Here is a 13,836-nt window from a genome sequence, read left to right on the forward strand (position 1 = left end):
AACGGGCATTGGCTCTGTCGGACATGGGGGAAGCTTCTGGCAGCTTCCCACAGAAAGCCACCCCTCACCCCCCCCGCCCCGCTACCAAAACCTTGCAAAGCAAAACACTCCTGATTAAGCATAGGTGTTTTACTGCTGTTATTGAGGTGGATTAACAAGCGGAGTCTTGCATTACAGCTTCTTTGTGAACAACAGTCTCCAAGTTCTTTCTAAATAGGCAGTTTTAATATATTAGCATGGTTTCAGTCTTAATCAAAATAGCAGTTAAACTGCTGTAGCTTACTTATCAAATATTCTAACAGTTCTTTTAGTATTTGAAAATCAGTGCTGAAAAAAAAATGATAATCAAGAGGTTTACGCTTCTTTTTAAATCTGGTGCTGACTGATTTTGGAATAATACCTAAGACTTACACGACAGTAACTGTATTTAATTTTTGTGATTCTTTGCACAATGACATAGCAAGGTGCCACAAAATCATTTTTCTTGACTAAATCACAAAGCTACCGGAGAATTTTCGGAGTTTTCCTTGATAAGTTGTCAAATTCAGGTTCTATTTAGGTAATGCTGTAGATATACCCTGATTCTGAGAAAATATTTTATTCCCTTCCACCAGAGAGTTCTTTCCAAATAGAAATATACATTTATATAATTTTAAGTCAGTTGTCATTTATGAACCTAATAGTCAGAAAATCATTCAGCAGTTTTGTAGAAGGAACATGCAGAATACAAGTGAATGTTTTGTGGGGCCAAACGGCAGGTTGACCAGTCCTGTAAGAATAGTTTTTCACAATTCAGCTTGTCAAAATTCTATTTAAAGATGTTGCCAAGTTAAAGCAAATGAGTTACAGAGGTCTGATTTGCAGTGAATAAATTGGTTTACCTCAGAAGTTTTCTAAAATACAGTTTAAAGAAATTGTATATGCTTTATCATGTGAAGCTTGAATAACATTCAAGATTCTTCTCTAAAATTTGCTGTTTATTAAAGTTCTTACTTTAAAAAGATATAATTTATTTTTTCTAGTGGAGCAACAGTTCAGTCTGAAGCCAAAGGTAAAGATGGCCAACCATTGCTTCTCCTCATGGCATCAACTCTCAGAGTTCGCAGTTTTGACCAGCTGTCCAGCTTGCTACAAATTTCTATGGAAAAAAAGTTAAAGGAAGCACAGGCATGCCTTGAAGGTTTCCTTTCTTCTTTTTTTTCATCTTTCCTCTTTCTTAAAAAGCATGTCTTCTCCTTCAATTCGTGTTTATGAAATGTGAAGAAAGGCATGCGTTCATTTTAAGTATATAAGAAGGTGTTGATTCATGAAGGTGGCTAAAGGTGCTGATCCAGAATTTAATGGAGTTTCTAGTTCTTGTATTTTCACAGAAATCAGTAACAGAGAAATCTGGAATAAAGTTGAGACAAAGCTGTTGAATCTCATATACAAATTCATTTGTACTGAGTAATACCGCAGCTATTGCGACAGACAATAGGTTTAAATTTCTGAAAAATAATGTCTTATTGGAGGCTAATAGCAGTTTTTCCTATGTTTGTACTTTAATCCTCTTTTAACATGTTACATCCTTAAAAAATAGCCAAAGAAAAATTTATGTGCTTAAGGCATTCTTACCTGCACAAGTTTCACTCTGAGCACTTCCAGCTCCTTCTCACAATGTTTTTTGAAATATAGGTACGAGTACTTTTACTGTGTCATATTCAAGTCCTAGATTTTCAATCTGGCAAGACGACCCTTGATATGCTAAACTGGATATCCTCCTCTCATTGGAGGTAGAAAAGATCAGTAATATTCTTTGGTAATATTAGTAGAAATTGCATCTGCAATACTAAAATCTAAATGCTCATACTGGATCAATCTTCAGATCCATTTAATCCTGGGTCCTGTCACTGATAGTGATCAACCATGAATAATAGGGAAGAAGAATATGGACAGGGTATCATGCAGAGGCATTCACAGATGCATGGGACTTCATTTGCAGGAACAGAGCAAAATGTTTTTGTAAAATCCATTGACATGCAGTTACGTCACTGTTTACCAAAAAACAGCTGGCATAGCTGAGGAAGTAATGGGGCCATTGGGAATGTTGCTAGAAAACTTCAAAGATGTTCTTTAACACTAAATCATATTTCCAAAATGATCAATTTTCAGTGAGTTAAACCCATTGATTTCCTGTTTTGGTGATCAGCCAGGCATATTTTCTGGAAAGGGGGCTGTTGGTAAAGGGAAGTATTTAATATACACCTCTTGGTTGAATGAATCTTAATCTTTGTTGTGAAAAGCAGTTTTGTTTGTTATGAAAAATTTCTTTTTGTTCTTAATGTTTTCATATTTTTAAAAATGTATTTCAAATTACAACAGAGGGATATGAAAGAATACAGCATACAGTAATATTTGATGAATAAATATGCACATTATTAGAGTTCTTATTGTAAATTAATAGCATCAAAATTATTCACCAATTGAGATAGAAAGTGTTTGTCTTGCCTAATCATTTTTAACATAGTATCACATTATAGGATTCTGTTTCATGTTCACAGCTAACAGAGATCCTATAGTGAAAATTCTTGGCCCTGAATATGGGACTGTTGAAGGAGAAGATATGTCCATGTTGTATTTACTTGACAAAGTGAAAAAAGATGATGACCCTGAAACAGAGCTGAAAATGAAAATCTTTCTTCTTCTTCATCAGCTGGATTTGCAACTGCTTAATAGTTCTTTGAAACACATTTCAGAGTAAGTGCATTTCAAATGGAAGCTAAGCATGTCAACCAGTGCATTTTTTTGTTTTATTGTTAAATCAGTTTGGTTTCAACCCATAACGTGCATTTCGTGTGACATAAAGAAATTTATTGAAATAACTTTCACTGTTCACTAAGTTACTGAAAAAACATTCTTTTTCTGAAGATTTTGCTGTAGGTGTGGGTATGCAAGTGTGTGCCCGCAAGTGTGGTTTTTTTTATTGCATATGTTTTGCATTTTGGTAGCAAATTGAAGTCATTTGTACAAACAACAAAGTTACAGTTAAATATTTTCAAGGAAATGTTTGTTTCTTCATGGAAGCATATTAAATATTACATTGTGTCTGTTTCGTAGTTACAAGAACTTCATATTAGCTCTGGAACTAAAATTGCACTAAACTAACAGATAAAATTAAGAAAAACCATGGGAGTTGACCCATTTCCAGATTTTTGTTGCTACCATTAAGACTCAATGTAAAAGAAAAAAATCATGTAAAAATCTCTTTTCATTTCTCTGAGTGCATCCTTTCGATGAATACATTTTAGACTATTTTCTATTAATTGCAGAGACATTAGACTAAATCCAGCTGCTATAAATAATGAAGTGAATCTTCTCAAGAATTTCTCTGGGAAAGGAGAAGATACAGTACTGGAATCACTGGAATATACATCAGGTCCAAATCTGATCATATCTCATGTTTATATATACCTTTATTGAAGTACTTGACTTCTGTGTGAAACTTGCTAAATTAATTTTAGTAATAAATTTAAAGTGTCTATTTCTGCTTTAAAGTTATAAAGTAAAATAAAAAGTATTTTCAGACATGGAATGCTGTTCTTCAGCCTTTAGTTATAGAAATAATCTCCAATCACATGAATTTCTTCAGTGGAAGTAGAGAAAGTGAACTGAGTCCCTGATCCTGAAAAGTGCTAAGCACAGTTGTAGTTCTTAGTTGGACTGGGCCACAGGCTCACAGAGTTTTGCATGATTATTTCCTAACAGCATGAATTCTTAAGAGTAAGGTATTGTTTGGGAATTTTATTTGTCTACATGTTGTATTTATCATCAAGCATAACTATTGAAAATACTTGAAAACTGGATAAAAACACTAATGCTAATTGGTTACAGATTACACATTCTCTAATGGCTGCCGAGCTCCTCCCTGGAGACAAGTGCATGGAGAAATTTGTTACTTAGTCATCAAACCACATGACACCGATCCTTTGTATATCACTTGCAGCACAGCAGGAGTGTTTTTAAATGGAGTAAGTAATAATAAAGGATTCCATGGAGTAATGAATATTTTTATGTGCTAAAATTAAAAATCCATCAGGTTTAGGGTAATGGTGTTGAGGCTGTAAGACCTGCAGAGTTAGTTTATTGGTACAGAAGGAGAAGACACAGTAATAAATGTATGCTAGTTTTCCCATATGTTTTGGGTGCTTTTTCTATAAGTCTTATACTAGGAGTGTATTCTGCACTTTTTGCTGGCAGTGTTTGTTTAGTCTTTAAACACTCCTTCACACTATTCCTATTTAAAAGTACTGTGGGACTAGATGCCTCTCTAGTGCCTCATTGCTCTTGATCTGAGGTGCAATATTATTGTGTGGCTAATATAGCTTGCTTTTGTCTTTTTATAAATGATAAGCAGTTCTTTCTCCTTTCAGTGGAAGATTTAAAAAATTATTTATCTCTTTTCTTCCACTTTTCATTTTGGTTCCCTCTTTCCTTACAGATTTTATTTAGACATAATAGTCCCTTATGTATTTTAAGCAGTGAGCAGAGCTCTTGTATCCATTTTGAAGAGAGACTGATGTCTGTCAGGTGTAACTCCACAAATTGATTTCCTAAGAGTTAAAAAATCCAGGGAAATTTTGACTTAGCACATTTTTAATGGATGAAGCTCATAAAGCTTAGGCTCAGTCAGGTTACATTACTTTCTGATCTTTTTAGACATCTGCACTGGAAGCTCATATTTACTTGGTTGTTTGCCATGAGCCATAAATTCTTTTCAGTGGAACTACCCACAGTACAATTAACTGATAGTAATTTCTTGCAAAATTCTATCTAAGATCTTGATTATCTGTGGGGATCCATGGAGATGATCCATGCATCTTTACAAAGCATTACTGAAGTTTGATGGACTCTGTGCTGAGCGTGAGACTTCTGTACATAATTCATTACAGTATGACCTCTGTGCTCTTTAGCAGTATTTTATGATGCAGATTAAATTACCTGTGTAAGGCGATACTATTAATAATTTTAAACTTACTCTTTTTTTAAGGGTGAGCTAAAGGGTAAAGATGACATTGACTACGAAAGAAAAAGTGATGTATATAAAGATATTGTCACATTTTTAAGGGAGAGATCACCTAGATTTGTAGAAAATATGGCTAAACAGGTATGTATTCACTGATACTGGGTGTATATTCTACTTTGTACAAACATACATTGTACATTGGTAAGAATTACATTATAAACCTGGCTGAACATTTATGTTCTTTATCAAAGATAAATGTGTGATTAAATTAAGAATTTTAAAGACTCTGAAATGCATTTATTATTTCTCTTTATATTTGTTTCAGTTTCTACTAAATACGTTCCTTTCGTAAACAGCAAATAATACACTATTTCACATGTCGTTCTCTCATACCTTATTATTATGAGGTTTGATCCAGTATGTGAGGTCAGCTTTTAATTTTGCATAAGAAGTTTTGCCTGTCTTCTGGTGTTATTCTTTATGGAGCACTTGGAAATGTTAGAGCAGGAAAATACAATATCCTTACAGAAAAGGTCAACTTTTGATGACTAGTTTTCTGTAATCAAAACCACTTAAATTTTTATCTTCATTCTTCGTAACCCAAATATAAATAACAGCCCAACTTTTTTACGAGAACTGCCTGATTTAAATATCAGAGCTGAGAGTTAAGCATCCAGCTTACACACTGTGTGTTGCTTCAGCCACTGTAAAATGCAAGTGTTTGGCTTTTATTTAGAGCTCTATATTAGCTAGAATCACATAGTGCTGCTACAATTTTAGTTGTTTCATCCCTGATAAAAACTCTTTTTTCAGATTTCTTGTGTGGCTATAACAGGTTAATAACTTCGTGGTAAAATTCATTACAGGCTAAAACCTGTCAAAAGTTTTACTGTGGTTATTTATATGCAATTTTAATTATTGCAAGAAACAAGTCATTAACAGGGAAATTTTCTTATCCTTTAGGTCTGATTTTCTGGGATGTGGGGCTGGTATTTATTTTCTTTGAGATATAGATATTTGACAGTTCTGGAAGAACAGAGCATTTCAAGTTGTACACATAAATACCGTAGCTTATATTAACAGTAACGGAATTAAATTTGTAAGTAAGTTGTTCTGTTTGAAAGTGCAATAATTTCCAAAATGTGTTTTATTTATCCCATAGGCAAGTATTTTTTTAATGTTATAGCTACATATTGGTTTACATTTTATAAATGTGACAATATATGAATGTTTTTAGACATAATTACTGGTGTAATGTATTTTCAAAGTGATTTGACTTCATTTGATGGTCGTGAAAGGTAAAAAATGGTAATATTTTAATATTTTTTTACAGTTCTCATCCTAAATGTTAATATAGATTAATGTTAGTATCTATAATAGATGTAATAGACCTCTCTTTACTGGTTTTCTGCTCTTATAAAGATACTGTAGCTATTCAAGAACTGTGTACACTTATTAAATAAGAGTAAATAAATAGAATTTATCCTACTTTCCTTCAATTGTGATATCAATCACTTAGTATTCCCTGACTGTGTAAATAAGTTTATGCCGAAGAGTATAAATTATACCATTTTAATAGTTTAGGAATATCATATCATATTGCCTTGCTGAAGAGCTTGTTTAGTACTTTCTGCATTCTAAAACTAGAATTTACACAAGTTAATACTGTAGAGCTGCAGAGCATTTGTATTTGAGGGAAAATCTTCTCTACTCTAGAACTCTGAAAAGCAGAGAAAAGCTGTATTTCCAAGGTTACCTACATGAAATAAATTATGACTGGAAATAGTTTTGATTTATTTTCTGAGGAGAGGAGAGCTTCAAAAAGCTCATTATGTACACATATATTGCAAACCCAATTAACTTTTATAATATCTTCTTGGCCTTGTTGAAGCTAACATTTAGAATTGCTGTGTTGGCTTCTAGTGCTGTAGGAAACAACTTTTTAACGTGCTTACCCGCTCAAGCTACAGCATCAATTCTCCTGTGATTTGTCTAGTTTATCATGTGTTAAATTTTCTTGTCTAGAGTACATTTTCAGAATTAGAGAATTAGCATGAGTTAGTTTATGGTTAGGCAGTTGGGTCAGCAAACCTGGAACAGCTGATTCACATCAGGGACTAGTTGAAAACAGACCATACTGTGACAGTCTCCTTAAAACTGCCTTGAATCAGATATGTAAAGGAATGTCTTCACCTATCTGGTAGTGACAGCTGCAATAATAATAAGAAGTAATGATCGTATGCTGTCTTTCCTGTAAAAATTGAATATGTTCCAATAGAGAATAAGAGTTGACAAGAGTCCTTTCTGTTCTGGATATTTTTGGTCAGCCACGGTACTAGACACAGGCAGCTAAAGGATTGGTAGGTGCCACTAATCTCCATTCTTGTATGTGACTTGTTCAACAATGTTTTGTCCTGAGAAACAGAAGATAAAAAAACTGAAATGGAATGTGTTTATATTAATTCTAAACTATCTAAAATTAAATTACTTGGAACTGAAGTCTAGCAGTTTATCATAGCCTATTTTCAGTTTTATGTTCATTATTTTTTGTGGGTTTTTCTTGTAAATCCTTTTTTCAGGGAAATAGTTTTTATATAAATGATCCATTGAAAGCAGAATGACTGACTTCTAGATCTTAAAACTCATTTAGAATTAGGTTCTATAAAAGTGCTTCTGTCACAAATTATTTAACGTATTAGAAACTGAGCAACACCCAACATTCAAGTATGTTCAGGAAGTTCCAAATTTAACTAGTTCATTTATTTCAAAAACTTTTAATTTGCACACGGTAACAGCTACTTTCCAGATTAATGTTTCATTCTTTTAAAGGCAATCTGATTTTATCCTTATCTAATTCTACATTTAATACATACAAGTTTTAAGCACAGCATCCTGGAATTGTGCTTATAACATTGTTTTAATATGCATTACTCATATAGCAATATGACTGACAAACCATGTCTCTTTCTTTTATTAGGAATATAATTTTTTAAAAGAACCAACATATGAGAAAAATTATCAGCGTATGGAAGTAGTTGATGCTAAGGTCTCTGGCCAATCCCAGAACCTTTATGATTTTACAGAAAAGAATGTATGTGAGAAAGTGAAAAGTTCTGCAGCAAGAAGGAGATCCGTTGACAAGAAGAAATTAGAACCATCTATGAAGTGGAAGAATAGTGGGCTTTCTGCTTCCCACAGATAAGTAGTTATCTTTATAATTGAACTTTCCTATAGATCTCTCTAAACTGTGCTAATGATCGGACTGCATGTTATAGGTTTGTGTTATTATCTTAAGTTAGGAGCAATAAACCAAAATTTACTACATGTTAATTTCTAAGAAGAGAGTACACACTACCAACGAGATTTCTCAGATTTCTTCTGTCGTGCAACAACTTTGATGATGTTATATCGTTTCCACAGCAAGGCAGAGAAATATCTTGCAACCATGTGCAGTACTGGTCCTCCAGGACTGTGATATTATATTTTTAGTGTAAAGCGCCCTTTAAAGCGAGACAGAGTAGACAGTCTAATCTAAACCACACTTTCTGAGGGAGGCAAAAGAGATCCAGGATAGAAAATCAGGATGACTCTTACTTGTACTACCAATTTTTAATGATTTCATATATGAGCCACTTTTCTAGCTCTGCTTAGCAACAGTCTTCACTAATGAGATTATCTCAAAGTTTGGACACCCAAAAATAGAGTATACATATATTGGATATTGTTGGATTTGCCTTCTGAAATCAGAACCCCATTCTGATTTCATGTTTCCTGATTTTGTGTTAATGGAGGAAGAAGAATATCTGAAGGAAAGGCTTTGATTGCCACCCTACAAAAAAAAGTCAGTATCTTCTCAAGTCTGCCAATCTGACATGTTGCAAGAAACATTTTAAGAGATTTTGTATGTGACCTACAGTCATCAGTTAAAAAAAAGTCGTTTTCCAGAGACAAGACCTCATCTTTTTCCACAGTCATTGTTAGAGTCTAGATGTAGTGAAATTGGCTGTAATCATGAGTAGTATTCTCTTTTATTGTTGTGACTGTGATAGTATGACCAGCCCAGGTTCGAAAGGACATTTTGTTTTCACAACATTGTAAATTAGGGACAAAAATGCACCAGAGATTGTGCCCAGCTAGGCCTAGGAGTCTTCTTGGAATATGAGGAAAGCAATATATATTGTATTCAGCACGATGAACGCTATGGAACAGCTCAGCGTGTGGAAAAGCTAGGCAGACCAGAACTCTTCTGCCTGGAAAAAAGATGACTGGGGGACAGTAAGACAGATACAAAAATAATGACTGGAGACAGTAAATAGGGAACAGATAGTCACTGTCCGTTCTAATACAAGAATAAAGGGCATCAAATGAAAATGAAAATGAGCTGAGACCAGTTCATAACAAAGGGAGAGACTTCTTCATACAACGGATGGCTAAGCTCTAAAATTCTTTGCCACAGGATGGTAGAGGCCATTTGTTTATGTGAGTTCAGAAAGCAACCAGACACATTCATGGAAGAAAAATCCATCCAAAACCGTTAATGCAAGGATGATCAGGAGTTCCCTGAATCACAATTTGCTGAAGAATATTCTGGAAAAAATAATTTCCATGTTCTTCCATTGTTCTTCTATTGTTACCTAGATAGCTGCTATTGGTCATGGTTGGAGATGGTATCCTAGGATAAATGGGCCTGTGGTCTGTCTGCATATACTCATTCTTTGTTCTTGTATCACATACAGATCAGCATGATATAATTTTTCTAATATTCCACTATTTTATTAAAGCAAAATTAGTCACTTAAGACACAGCATACTTTCTGTTTAATGAAGTTTATTGTGTAGGTTCATAGGCTCATATGTACTGACATAATATGTGTCCAACCACAGCTTTTTGGTTCTATGTATATATATTTAAAATATTTTTTTTTTAATAAAAACAAATATTTTAGTGACAAGGCCGCAAAAAAAGATACTGAAGAAGAAGGGAGAAGTAGTACTGTATCTCTGAAAACCAAAAAGAAAGCCAGTGGCATTTCTTCTGAATCTGTTAAAATACAACCAGCTTCAAAATGGTATGGGTTACTTTTTTTTTCTTCAATTTTTTAATTTTTATTTTCTGTATTTACAGTAATTATCACCAAACTTAGTATTTGGCAATGTCAATTGTATTTTTCTAATTCTGTTATTAGGCAGTGTTGTCATACCTGTTTAAAATGTGCTTGTTCATACTACTTTATAGCTGTTTAAAATGGGTGATGCTGTTTGTTTATTTTTAGTAAAACATTGGGCAGGTTTGAAGACGTTAGTGAAAGTTCCTCAGAGACTGAGGAAGATGAAGAGCAGCCTGTACGTCGTCAGGAAGGAAACACCGATTTGCCATCAGAATACTGGGGAATTCAGAAACTTGCAAAATATTTAAAGGTAAATAAGAAGCATTGATAAATTTTATAAAAAAAAAAGCGCTACTCTTTGCCTTCTACATCTGAGGACACCGGACCAGCTCCTCATCCTTTCCACCTTCCATATATTTTAGAATAGCCTTGCTATGTAGTATGTTCAAATCCTGGGACTGTGGATTTTCCTATCACACACCCGTTTCTCCTGCATTTTTTTTATCTGCTATTTTTGGCTTATATAGACCCTTAGATTAAACCATCTGTTCAGTGTTATTTAAAACTTAAGATGGTATAATTTCTTTATTAATTATTGGGTTTCTGTTTTGCTTTTTGGGTGAAACTTTCCAAGATATTCTTTATGTAGATAGTAACTTTCAAGAGTTTTTATTAAAACTGAATACTTGCCTAAAGTCTTTCATCAACTATGATTAATGCATGACTGAAGTAATTCTAACATGGTCTTGTGTCTGGATAGATGCTGTTAGTGGACAAGAAAATGTATGATAAACAGGCATCCTCTAAAACAAAAAAAAAGTTTTTTTACACAGACTTGTTGAAAATCCTTTGGAACCTATAAATATAGATGTTTAGAATTCTGTGTATGTCTGAAACACATAAAAAAACCAACAACCCTCTACTATTCTGGAAAACTCTTAAAACTAATTATGTTTTTCCCTCAGGAGAAATTCCTTTACAAGTTCGTACTGGAATTTATGTACTGTAAGTTACTAATAAAAGCACTGGTTTATTTGTTTTTTTGAGTACAGCTACAGAGTATACACATCCGACTGATAAAATGATGGTGCTGGCATTTGGTACAGCAGAAATACTTGTGAGGAATAAGCAAAGCTTTGGCTCCTTCCAGTCCTTTAACCATTGTAGACGAGTAACTTAGTCTTTTAAACAGTTTCCAGTGCACTCACGCTGCTTGTTCTCAGTTCGTGTATGTGGGACCTATGCTAGTGGTTGTAGCCAAAGAGACACAGAAAAGCATGGATAATACAAGTCTCTCTACAATTCTCTTCACCTTATATTTTCTAGGTTGGACCTCTATATTCTTGTCATTTTGGCTATGCTGAAGTAACCCTTTGGAAGTGTAATCTGCTGTAACATTCAGCATGTAACTTGCTCAGCTATCTGCTAGGTCTAAACACACTGTGTATACATTTTGCATTATACAGTTGTTTCTATCTGCATATAATTACAGTTCAAGGTGTTGGTTTCAAATCCTTCAATCTACTAATAGCTTGCTTCTGTCTGTCTTATGGACCACCTCTTTGTACTTTTCTGGGAGCTCAGAGAAATAACCATGCTACTTTTTAGTAAAGACCCAAGGTCCTCCTGGAGAGGATACTTGAAATTCATTACTGTTGGCGAACTTCAAGAAATCTTTTCATTGACCCATCTGTGGACCACCCTTTTTACTGACAAGGCTCTTCTCTCCTGGTTACATAATTCTCAAACTTCCTTTCCTTTCTAGATCCTTCATGTAGTCATGTTTAGATTTTAGTGTTGGACTTGATTGAATACTGAAACATATCTATACTTGCATGAAACCATTCTGAAGAGTGAGAATGGCAAATAGGAAAAAATATTTTTCATGCTCCTCTGTTTTAGAAATGAGTATATTTTGTTCCAGCTGTCAACAAGCAAAATTACTTACTGGCTTAGAACTAGAAAAGGGAAGGGGGGCATTTTCGATCAAATCGTGAGTACCTGTTAAGAAGTGTTTATAATACAAAATTCCATCACAGAAGAAGTTTTGTTATGAAAATTCAAATGCATACTTCTTTATGTATTCGTGCACACCTGAGTCTTCCAATAGTTCTTTAAATTAGATATAAATTAAACAAAGTACTTGAAGATATACTTAAAATAGTTCTCTGTTGATTCTTAGCTGCGTAAAGCAAGAAATCCCTAGTGTCAGATAAAGCTGAAGAGAGATGCCTCAGTGCCATACCACAGACAGTGGTTGAAATTTTTATTGATGGAGTGCTACTTTAGCTTGCACATGGAATTCATTTTAATTCAAGTATAAATACTGCACTTCTGGCCAGACTTAGGAGATTTTTTGGCATTCTTGTTGTTCATGTAGGCAAGTGTTCATGACACATGCAACATAAGAGAAAATAAATTTATGACTGCAATATTTAAGTATCTACAAGCATATTTATATAGAAGCACAAATTTCAGAGGGCTTGTGTGTCTTCAAAGGTTGTATACATTGTTTGCACACCTTAAAAATTTAATAAAATGCCTTAAATAATAGAAGTTTGAGATAGCAAGTTAGAAAGTGTAATAATTTGTAGGTGCAACCATTTTTTGAATGTCTGCTAAAGTAAATGTGAATCACAGTTCAGCAAGACTCTATAAAAGATCAATTTGCAAACACAAAACTTCCATAAAACCTGAAGGATACCTAGTTTTTATAGCAATGTTAGTTTGTCATTAAACTTAAAAAGATGGTTGCTTTGTATATAAAGCAAACTTGCCAGATCCTGTGAATTGTGCCTGTAGACTATGTATTTGTATACCTCTTCATGGACAGAAAATTCCACTGCAGGGGAAATTCCCTTCTGACTTTTTGCCCTTCTCCATTCCCCCTCCTTTCTGGTAAAGAGCAGCCATGTTGGAATTGCTCCACTGGGAAGCAGCTGCTTCTGTGGTCTGGCTCCTTGTCCTACCTTCAAGCTTCCCAGGGCTGTGAAACAGAAGTTAGAGCATATGTGCTCTTGCCATGTCTCCCCATCGACTTAAGAACGGGCAGCAAAGATAGATCAGTGAGCTTGGTGGTGGCATTGTGTTAGGCATCTTTTGGGACTAGAGTAGATAAAATTGGAATGAAGCGCTCTGTTGATGTTTGTAACAGTGAGATTCACTCAGGAGAGCCTGCTTCAGATTTCACGTTATTTATTAAAGTAGTGCTTCTGAAGTATTAGATTTCTAGGGGAAGGACTACATTCTACATGAGAAAATTTTAGGAATAGGGTGAAGGGGTCACATTTTACAATGATCTTTTTACTAGAAATGGGGAACATCAGGTAGAAATGCAGAATCTTCTTTGTGGCAGGGCTGGGGCTGTTCACTGAGAAAAAAAAAGAGAAAAAAAAAGGTGATAGCTGGGCACAATGCTTTGCGCTGCCTGCTGTTGAGCACTGATTATTGCCAGTTTTAAGATAAAATTGAGCTGTTGAGACGTGAATTGGGGCTGGTGACTACGCCAGGAATAACTCCAATCTCCAGAATAAGTCTTTAATCCCTTAAGCCCTTGCACTGCTCGGTTTTGGTTCCCTGTAAGGGTGTACACCTATGCCAGGGTGAGCTCCAGATAGAATTCTGCAGGACCATGTCAGTTACAGAATTCTTCCCTCAGTTTCTTAGCTGGAAAGTCATTCTACTTTTGGCTGTATTTCAGGGGTACACTAGTGAAACCAGACAAGTC

At 34.5% G+C, this 13,836-nt stretch overlaps 1 protein-coding gene across 1 annotated transcript in view; it reads left to right on the plus strand.

Moving 5' to 3' along the window:
- Positions 1 to 13,836, plus strand: part of LOC103921201 (armadillo repeat-containing protein 4-like) — a 91,797-nt gene that overhangs the window by 1,509 nt on the left and 76,452 nt on the right. The window contains exons 2-9 of the mRNA XM_009329127.1: positions 1,023 to 1,180; positions 2,541 to 2,736; positions 3,309 to 3,415; positions 3,871 to 4,007; positions 5,027 to 5,143; positions 7,980 to 8,093; positions 9,641 to 9,669; positions 10,275 to 10,419. Of these exons, the coding sequence (XP_009327402.1) occupies positions 1,023 to 1,180; positions 2,541 to 2,736; positions 3,309 to 3,415; positions 3,871 to 4,007; positions 5,027 to 5,143; positions 7,980 to 8,093; positions 9,641 to 9,669; positions 10,275 to 10,419 (1,003 nt within the window). The remainder of the gene's footprint in view (positions 1 to 1,022; positions 1,181 to 2,540; positions 2,737 to 3,308; positions 3,416 to 3,870; positions 4,008 to 5,026; positions 5,144 to 7,979; positions 8,094 to 9,640; positions 9,670 to 10,274; positions 10,420 to 13,836) is intronic.

The sequence above is a fragment of the Pygoscelis adeliae genome, unplaced genomic scaffold (assembly GCF_000699105.1).
Source record: "Pygoscelis adeliae isolate BGI_AS28 unplaced genomic scaffold, ASM69910v1 Scaffold427, whole genome shotgun sequence".
Taxonomy (NCBI): Eukaryota; Metazoa; Chordata; class Aves; order Sphenisciformes; family Spheniscidae; genus Pygoscelis; species Pygoscelis adeliae.